Source organism: Egretta garzetta, unplaced genomic scaffold (assembly GCF_000687185.1).
Source record: "Egretta garzetta isolate BGI_Z169 unplaced genomic scaffold, ASM68718v1 scaffold299, whole genome shotgun sequence".
Taxonomy (NCBI): domain Eukaryota; kingdom Metazoa; phylum Chordata; class Aves; order Pelecaniformes; family Ardeidae; genus Egretta; species Egretta garzetta.
In genome coordinates this window covers 396658-406892 of record NW_009260696.1, presented here as the reverse complement: position 1 = coordinate 406892, position 10235 = coordinate 396658, and the positions used below count along the sequence as shown (strand labels likewise).

Genomic DNA, 10235 nt, shown 5'->3' with positions numbered 1-10235 from the left:
GTGGCGAGGGCGGGGTCCCGCGGTCCCTGCGAGGGGGCCTTTGCCGAAGGGTGTTCCGGGGCGGGGGGCGCGCACCGCCTCGTCCTTAGCAGCGCTGCTCCTGCTTTTGATACAGGTTCGCTGGAGCCCAGTCACCTGTTGGCAGCGGTCTCGAATTTATTTGCGTGTGGTACCGAAGCGCTTATTTCGAATAAACGTTTTCATTCGGGTTGTGGCCGGTTTGTTGCCACTGTGTTTCTATGACGTGCCTTCTTTGCGGTGATACAAATCCGAAGAATAACTGCTGTGTTATAACCCCGAGAGCATGTGAGCCTGAAAGTTAGCCCCGAGTCTGTGTCTCTGGTACAAGCCTCCGCGAATGTTGTGAGTTGCCTTGCCTGGTTCTGAACCTTCTTCTGTGCTTCTGGAGCTTTGTGGGGCATGCGGTCACGAGAGGGGCTTGCTTAAGGCTTCCTGAAGTCTCTGGGGAAACCTTGCAGGCTTTTCTGAGCTCCAGGCTTGATTTTTTTCCTTGGCCTTTTAGTTAGTACCCTTCCAAATTTGAAGGAAGAATTGCAAAAACTTATGTGAGCGAGGAGACACGGTTTTACTTACGGAAGCCATCTGTGAACTCGGGAAGTCTCGTTGCTGGAAGTTGGGTTCCAAAGTGCTTTTTGGAAACCAGAATCAAGTTGTGTAGAAGGTAGGGTTTGCTGCTGGTATGGAATTAGTTCTCTCTCCGTGCCTCAAATGTTTGGAGGAGGAGGAACAACTGCTGTTTGTCAGGATTATGTGCTGTAGATCTTCATGTTCTATAGTGTTAACTTGTATCCCAGAATCTATCTTGATTATATAGGAAAGGAGAATTCAGTTTTGTGTAACTTACAACAGCTCTTATTTGCACATTTTATGGGCTGAGATTCAGGGGAAAAGGAATGTGTATTTAAATAAAGTCAAACCATTTCAGGTAGAAAGCTCAGGGAAGAACAGGCTCTGTTGCACTGGTTTCTCATGTCAGAGACCTACAATTTCAGCCCTGGTTGGATAGCGTTTTCTGGTTGAAGTTGATCCCATCAATAATATGTGGATCCAAGCAGTGACTAGCAGATTGGGTTTTGTACCCTGTAAATTGGAAGACCTTGTATTTAGTGTTTCCTCAGGGCAGTGATGTATCTCTTTTTAGCAAAGCAGACAGTATACTGTGGGTTGCTCTGAATGTTTTGCTGATGACTTTCTGTGTATTTCCAGAACCATGGAGGACTTGGAAGATAATACCACTGTCTTCTCCACCCTGAGATCCCTCAACAACTTTATTTCACAGCGTATGGAGGGGGTGTCTGGGCTGGCTACACCAGGATCATCCCAAAGCTCTTTACAGATTCAATACCAGCAGAGGATGCAGGTGAGGTGTCTTCAGATTGGTGATGCCTGCGGTATCACTTCAGTGTCGTTGTAGACTCCTTTGGAGTCCAGGAATTGGGATTGATTTCATTAAGATCTGACCTTTCTTTGAAAAATTTATATTCATACAAGCTCTGTAATGGAAGTTTGCTTTTGGTGAACGTTCTAGAATATTTTAATTTTTTTTAAAGTGTCAGACATTCATTTCTGTTTTGTAAAAATTCAAGAAAGGTCCTTTGAATTTCTTCCCTGCTTGTTATATCTGCGTACCAGCTCAGGAAATTAAATTGTAAGTTGTTTTCATATTGCTGAACAAAGGAGCTTTAGATCTGTTAATATTTTTCTAGTAAGTCATTTGTCACCTTTTTTCACAAATCTTCCTTAAAGTTTCTTTGCCTGGACACATACAGGAGACATGCATTGTGCTATGGCTTTGATGTGCTAACCAGTTGTGCTTTCTTGTCCGCTTTGGTTCATATCCATGGGGTTTTTTTTTGACTTTTTCCTGTAAGATGCCTTATGCTCAGAAAGCATGGAGTAAGTTGACATCTTGGATCATAAGGACTGTTTATTAAGCTGGAATAAAATTTCTGTATTCTGTATCTTAATATAATTTCTATTTCAGTCTCTAAGTATAAAATCAGCTTACTTTCTTTTTAATGTAAATCTGGTTTGCATTTGGTATGTTGACAAAAAAATCATGCATTTTCTGTCTGTGGTATGTCTCTGCTTTCAGAGATGGTTAGAGGAGGCTCGCTTTGGTTAGAGTCTTCATTAGCTATGTGGTGAGTGAAGATTGCTTACATGTGAGGTATTCTGTTAATATTGTCTGTGCTCTAAGGTAATTTGAATGACAAAAAGAAGTGTAATGTTGTAGCAGGTAGTAGAAAAACATGTTATTTTGCTCAGCAGTTAAATTTCATGGGGAACATGTTCTCTGCTTCTTGATTAGCTGCTGTTACTTTCATGAGGCTTGGGGAGTTTGTAATTAACTTTTTTTTTTAGATAGGGAAATACGTTTTGTCAGAGTACTTCTACAGATTGAATGAGAAATTCTGAATGAAGAACTTGAAAATCACTTTTTTCCAACTAACATTGGTTTGATGTGGGTTTCTGAGTGTGTTGTTGAACTCTTGGTTTCCCCATATGCAGCTGATGTGAGAACACAAGTACCACAAATGTGGTGATAGTTTCCCTGTAATTTGTAAAATGGCATGCAAGCATCATCTGAATAGTACAGGGTAGGAGATAACGGTATTATTGCTGTGCTGTTAATGGTGTGTAATGTCCCTTTTCACACATAAACTGGCCAGTTGGAAGAACAAGCTGGGCAGATCCACTCCAAATCCCAGCTGCTGCAGGTGGAACGAGAGAAGATGCAGATGGAGCTTAGCCACAAACGAGCTCGCATTGAGCTGGAGAAGGCAGCTAATACCAATGCCAGAAACTATGAGGTAAGTATGACACTTGCAGGTGGCTTGAGTCAGAACATCCAAGCTAAAACACCAACATAACATGTACTATGTTTTAGCTTGGATTAGGGATATGCTCTTGACTTCTTACGTGCCGTGCTTTGGTTTGCAGTAGTGTGTCTCAGAATGTGTATCATTGACTTTTTTGGATGTAACTAAACTGAAAGATGCAGTCCAGGAGCAAGCCTAGTGTTCTCCAACTGCTAACAGGCACTCTGTCTTCAGAGCAAGATTTCAGCAAATCTGTAGTAAATGCTCCTGAAATGCATTTACTGCAAACATCGTGGTGGTGGTGTGGGTGTAGAGTTCCCAGCACCAACTGTTTTGTTCCAGTTGACAAACTGACGATCTCATCACTAGATTCTGTTAGTTTAGCTCTGAAGTTGTCAGAAGTAGCAATAACAAAAGGGATTTGTTGTTTCTTTCTCCCAGAAGTATTTAAGCATTTTTCTCCCAGATGAATTTAAACTTTTGCTGGCACAATTGCAAGCATTTAGTTTGTGTGACTGTAATTATTTGGAATGACAGCAGTGCCAACCATGCACTGTCACACAAGAGAGCTTGCACTGATAAAACAGTGAGCCTCACTCGGGGACTAATAGCTTTTATTGGTTTCTGGGTTTATGCCTGTATATGTTAGCTTACCTATGTTACTGGAATAAGTAGCAGGTCCGTGGGTTTTGTAGGATAATAAAGGTCTTGTATACAGCTGATTATTTAAAAAGACATCTTTAAAAAATAATAAGCATGTTTTGTTGTATTTTACAAGGCTGCTGGGTGACAGATTTAGTGTATAGCTGTGAAATAGCAAGTCAGTGACTAAATTCCTTGTTCGTCTGAAGTCAGGTGATGTGGGATTAAGCCATGAAGAGTTCAAATTGGAATGTAGCTGAGTCAGTCACAGAACCTCTTGAAATACTGGTACAAAAAAAAGGGAGCAGCACTAATCCAGCACTGTGGTAATTACCCTGCTCAGATTCTGCAGTTTTTTGAATGATGTGGATAAAGGTTTTAGGAACCTCACATTGCTTTGCATAATCCTTGCTTACTATGTAAATCTGTGTCTCGATTTGCTTTGATTAGCAAAGCAATTTACTACACATTTTTTCAGTAAGTGTTAATCAATTTGTGGTAGGGATAAACTGAAATGGTGTTTGAAAGGTTGTCAGAGTGCAAAAATATTTATTGTATTCATTGATAATACTGTGCATTTAAACCCTGTTTCTTTTCTATTAAATAGCCTCATACAATTTCCAGAAGTTACAGAGGGAAGTTTGTCTTATTAACCCAACTGTTGAGATCTGAGATTCTGAAAGTCAGTTTGCTATGCATGGGTCAGCTTTAAATGGGAGCATCAAATGTTTTCATCTTTGATCTGCTGGAGAGTGTTCAGTGGAGTCTGTATTCTCATATTCGTGTCTTGGTCTAAGAGATTTGGAAGACTGTCTCTTAATTTTTTAGCTCTGTTCCCCTGGGTAGTAGTTCCTTGACACTGAGTTGCTGCTGGTAAGATTTTTGCCCTTGCTAGTGCAAAGGTTAAAGCTATGATCTGAGTAACACTGCTTCATGACGATGCCTCGGTGACCACAGTAATGAGGAATGGAGACAGGGGAAATGAAAACGGCTTCACCTTTGTGCTACTTTCTTCTTATGTCTCTTTGCATTATTTTTTTCTCTGCAAGCGAGAGGCTGACCGTAACCAGGAGCTGCTCACACGTATAAAGCAATATCAGGAAAGGGAAACAGAAGCTGAAAATAAACTGAAAGAACAAATGGAGATGAACAAATCCTATAAGAAGAGCATGGAGACAATGAGTAAGAAGCTGCAAGAGAAGGAGAGCAAATTAGCAGAAGCTAATGAAGTAAGAACAGAGTAATTTTATAATCAGTTCATGGCTTCAGGTGACTTTGCAGTTCTTGTGAATTGAAAATGCCCTTTCTGATTTAAAAAATATATATAAAGTTGGAATCACTATGTACATCATCTGGAAATTAATAAACTCTGGTAGTGTGCATCTTTGCTATCAAAAGTATAGAATTTAACCAAGTCCAGACACAAGCGAGCAGGTTGGAAGATGTGGCTATGTTAATTAACAGTGAGAAGAGATTTCTTAGACAGCTTGATATGGAGAAGGAGAAAAGAAGTGCAAGGCAATATATAACATTTAGGTTTAGATGTCAGGTTACATGACGTCGAGTAAAGAAAGTTGAAATGATGGAGTTCAGATGGGAAGTAGAGGGAACTGTGAAGTGGATGAGGCCAAGTTATGTACAAAGTATGTCTTCTCAAAGTGTCTTAAATGCCTATGGTGTTCCTCTGTAGAATAAATGCTTGGAAAATAATTTCAGTTCTTTTGGATGAACAGACCATCTTCTCAACCTTTTTAGGTATCATTATTGTTAAGTTCAGCTAGTTCATTTGTAACTTTTCTCTTCAATTTGGTTTCCCGCACCAGTGGCTGTTGATTCACAACTAAGTCCTTAAGCCTTCCTCCTGCTTAGGTGTCACTGGAAGGGTATCTGTGTGATAAATCAGGTAAACAGATTGAACATGCAGGTTATCAGTGATTAAAAACAGAGAGACAGCGATGGCATGTGAGGGAAACCAGAAACTTTCTCTGTCTAGAAAACATGCTACAAATGTAATTTTTTGAGGTTTTTCTCTTGCTCTCTGTTAAAGGGAGCTGAGTAATGGCTATTTGAAACATGCCTGTGAGTCTTTCTTTAGAGTTAAGACATTTAGAACAAAATTCTGAAAAACCACTGGCCTCTACTTTTAAGGGAAGTGTAATACTTCGGGTATTTGGTTGAGGCAAACCCAGACATTTTTAATTTTGAAACCCAGACAAAATATATTTGGAATGGTTGTGGGATAATTTTTTGCTTTAATATATATACTTGTGTTTTATCATCACCTAGCTTTGAAGCTTGATGTTTTTTATGCCAGTTTGAGGTCACCCACTTAATAGTTAATGGAAATGACAATTTGGGTGACAGATGAAAGCGACTAAATGATTTTCTCTTGCCTTTGTTTTTGAGGTGAGTTTACAGGTCTGAAGGTTTGCAAGAGCGTGGGTTTGTTTCTAGATTCAGTGTTTGTACTTTTTAGTTGGCTATGATTTCTGTCTATCACCATCTATAATGTCCACCTTGGAGAGTCATAGCCGTGTGTGTTTATTCTTTCTTTCCATTAATTCAGACAATCACTGTATTAAAAGGGAAAATATCAGAGCTGCAATGGAATATAATGAATCAGGAGATGCAGATGACAAGCCAAGACTCTCAGAAGCAGGAACTGATGGAACAGCTGGATGTTCAACATAAGTAAGCAGGGGATGAATGACTGTAGGGAGAAAAAGGCAAACAAAACTTCAGTCTTTTGCAGACGTCGTCACTCAGAAAACTTTCAACAGTGTTTGATTTCTGCTCTTCAAAGGGGTTCTTTGATCTGGATGTGCAGGTTATAACTGTTGTTTGAAACTAGCTCTGAGGTGCAATTTAATTGTATCCTGAGAAAAAAAAAAAACCCCTTGCACTTAAAATCTCAATGATGTCTTGTGTTCATGGTAGAGAGTTAACAGAAGGCATGTGGGTGGGAAAGGCTAATCTGAACTTTATAGACTGAACAGAACAAAAATGTCAAGCCTTAAATCATAGTTGAGGGGCTGTTGAAAGATATGAGTGTTTTTCCTTGCTTACTAAGGTCAACTCTTCAATTTCAGAGGTGCTGTTTATTTACTGTGAGTGTATATTTGGTTTCAGAGTTAAGGTGGCTTGATTTTTGGATATTTCTAAAGATACATCTTTTTATTAAAATGGGTATTTTTGTCTCTGAATTAGAGGGAGATGGTATGAGTATGAAACTGCATGAGAGACATCTTCTGTAACAGTACCATATACCTTGTTAATGATGTTTGAAAATGTTTGTCAGAGATACTTCTGCATGTAGGTTGTTTCTGGTACATGATTCCTGGGTGCTAAATGCCTTTTGTGTCTACATCTAATAGAAAATGGCAAGAGGCTAGTCAGCAGATCCAGACATTGCAAGCAAGCCAATCCCTGCTGGCAGAATATGAACAGAAGATTAAGGTAAGAAAGTTTGTGGCCTATATAAAGCTTTAGTTTTTAATTTAATTCTGTTCTGGGAGAACAGAACAGTGTTATGTTGTGGTTTTGTTTTGGTTTTTTTTTTTTTTTTTAATTACTGTTGCAGAAATAAAAGGTTATTTTGTCATCTTAATCTGATCTGGTGGCCAGCAAGAGCTGAAGTTGGTGAAATGCGATTGAATGGACCAGGCCACCTACAATTAGTTGTAACATGACACTCTTCACCTTTGTTGTATCAATTGATTGGAAAAAAAATCCACCCATGCTTTCTCTATAGAAAGGTGATTTATATCCTTATGCAGCGCTCTGGAGGAATGCTCTGCTTGATCTTGTGCCAGAGCACAGGATTGCTCTGCAAAAGAACGCTTCTAGAGCAGTCTTTTTTCAAATGGTGGAGGATGAACCTAGCAGCTACAGTTACTTTTCTGCTTCCCAGAAAATCCTTCCTCTGGAGTTGGATTTAGCTCTTTTAGAAAGTGCAATTACTTGCAAAGCTTTCAAAACCACACTGACTTAAATGTGAGTATAAAGGTGCTTTATGACCTTTCAAATTAACAAGTAGGTTGGTGGGAGTGTATCTTTTTCACTTGCCTTACCTTCTTGGGAGAGGTAGATGTGGAGAGTTGCTTTGGTTTGAGCGGGTGCCAATAGTGGCGTTGCCTGCGGTTGCTGTAAAGCAAAGCTACAGTGAGAGCCAGCCTCATTATCAGTTCTGTGACTGCAAGAAGAGATTTCCTCCATTGAAAGGAAAGGTCAGGAAACGGGATATTGGGACTGCAATACAGCTCTGCATAAAGTTTCTTTATTTTTTTTTCTTCGAGGAAAAAAAGCAACATTTACCATAATGCTAAAATGCACGGTTATGTTTCTTTTCATTCCTAATTCTTGCAGGCCATCCAAGTGCCCCTCTCTACACCTCATTGACGGAGGGATAGAGGACAAGAAAATGACAGATTTGGTTTAGTCAGTAGAGGAAGGTCCTTTTAATGCTTAGCAGAGATCTCTTTTTGTTATGAACTTAGGGGAAACAGGTGTAGAGAAGAGGCCAGCCCAGGTGTTACAAGTGGAACAAGAGTCATCCCTGCTTTGAGCAATGGATTGGACCAGATGACCTACTGAGTTCCCTTCCAACTTCATTTGAGTCATTGATTCAAGTTTAAAAAGTACAATGGAGAAGTAGCTCCTAACGAGTTCCAAGTTAATCACCGCTGTCCTCTTGTCATCCCATGTTTTCCAGGATTTGGAACAGAAGTTCTCCCAGCAGGAACATGATGCTTTAATTGTCAAGAACATGAAGGCAGAACTGGCCCGTTTCCCAAAAATGGAGCGGGAATTACGCCAACTCAGGGAGGAAAATGCCTACTTCAGGTGAAAGAAGGGTTCAGTTGTCAGAGGGCTGTCTTGTGTTCTTTTGTACCTGCTACAATTGCACTATATGCACTTCCAAATCCCTCTATTTGGTTTCCATATGTGAAACCTTAGAGGGAAGTTTAAATATTTCCTGTAAATACTGTGTATGCATTGAGCAGTGTTGTGATGGTTGCTAGATGTGAGGTTTTGACAAGATCTGGGTAATCTTCCTGAACACAGCGAGAGCATATTGATTGTTCTGGATGGTGATACCTATTTGTTAGAACAAAATTCAATGTTTAAAGATAATGATGAACTCTATACAGGTTTGGGAAAGAAATCCCTCTAGAGAGAGGAGACAGCTGAATGTTTCTGTAATAACTGGTTTTGCTTAATTATTGTTAACCACTATTTTAAAGGCCTTGTTGTTCCAGCATATTTGGAAAGTCTTTTGTTTAAATTTCTAAAGCACTCTGATGCAGCCCTTGGTAGAGTAGACTTTCTGGGTTGCTGAAGTGACAATTAATTTGAAAAATCAAATTCCTATGTACTATGAAAGAACTTGCCTTAAATGTATATCTATACACACACACACTTTTTTAGAGTAAACTTAATTCCCATCTTTTGGTGCATCTTTAAAAAAAAAAAAAGCCTAAATTACATGAGTAATCTTGCTAGCTTTTTCTTATTCTAAAATTAAATAATTTCCCTTGGCTTTGTTCTTGTTAGTGTTTAAATTGTTTATCTTGGAATCTTCCTCGTGTTTGTTTTTTTTGTGCACAGAAACATGATATCAACTGATTAGAGGTCATATTTTTTTGGAAACAGTTTTATCTCACCCTTGCACTCCTCCATTAAGGTAAAAATAAGCAGTCGCAATGCTTGCTCCATCATCACAGAGTACTCAAAAAGCTTGAGTGTCTACTGCTTGCAGCGTTCCAACCCTGGGCTCAGCCTGACTGAAGGTCAGAGTTGGGAGTCCTTTGCTATCCTTCATGGTATTTTGCCAATCAGTAAAGCAGATAAAAAAACTTCAGGTTGTTTGGACATAATTAGGATGGCACTTAGAGTAGAAAAAAATCATTTCAATAAAATTGCGTTTTTTTGTAGCACTGGCTTTGCAGTGAAGGTTTGTGAAGTTTGTGAGAGTGCATTGAGTTGCATGGCTCTTTAATCATTGTTTCTCTTTTCACGGTAGGGAAATGAAAGAAAACAACGGATTGCTTAAAGAGGAGGTAGAAGGTCTCCAAAGAAAACTGGAACGCTATGAGAAAGTCCAAGCACAGCTAGTGACTGTTGAATTGGAAAATGAGGTGAGGAGCTGGAAATATTTGGTGGATGAGCAGAAGAGGGGTTTCCTTTGTTGCCTGTCCTGTCTTTTAGGCTCTTCCTGCATGGTGTTGAGTTGAGATACGACACCTGTTTCAATTAATGTGTTCCAACCAGGCATTCCCAAACTTAAATGTCAGCATGAGGGAACCTATGGCAATGAAGGTGAAAAAGGCAAAAGGATATCTACTGTTTGGCTAGATATTTTCTGTAAAGAACTATCTCATCACAGTGCCTTTTTTTGGCCTTGCTGTTTCTCTTTTACCTTTCTTCTGCATGCTTTTTTTGGCGTTAAGCTCTCCCCAGACACAGTGTTGCCAAACAGGCATGTGGTAAGAGCCTTGATAGCACTTGGATTACTGCCCATGCTGGCAGGGCCAGAATGTGGTCTCGGATGAATGAAGTTTTCTTGCTTCCACCCCGCCCTGTGTCAAGCATACAGCGAGTTGTCAAGAGATAGAATCATAGAATCATAGAATCGCTTTGGTTGGAAAAGACCTTTAAGATCATCGAGTCCAACCTTTAACCTAACCCTGCCATCCCACCACTAAACCATGTCCCTCAGCACCTCATCTATCCTTCTTTTAAATACCTCCA

At 39.7% G+C, this 10235-nt stretch overlaps 1 protein-coding gene across 1 annotated transcript in view; it reads left to right on the top strand.

Annotated features, from left to right (window-relative positions):
• The first annotated feature begins 1231 nt into the window (after nt 1-1231).
• MAD1L1 (mitotic arrest deficient 1 like 1) overlaps nt 1232-10235 on the top strand; it is a 392177-nt gene continuing 383173 nt past the window's right edge. The window contains exons 1-7 of the mRNA XM_009645922.2: nt 1232-1381; nt 2694-2834; nt 4535-4714; nt 6052-6176; nt 6860-6941; nt 8197-8327; nt 9508-9622. Of these exons, the coding sequence (XP_009644217.1) occupies nt 1232-1381; nt 2694-2834; nt 4535-4714; nt 6052-6176; nt 6860-6941; nt 8197-8327; nt 9508-9622 (924 nt within the window). The remainder of the gene's footprint in view (nt 1382-2693; nt 2835-4534; nt 4715-6051; nt 6177-6859; nt 6942-8196; nt 8328-9507; nt 9623-10235) is intronic.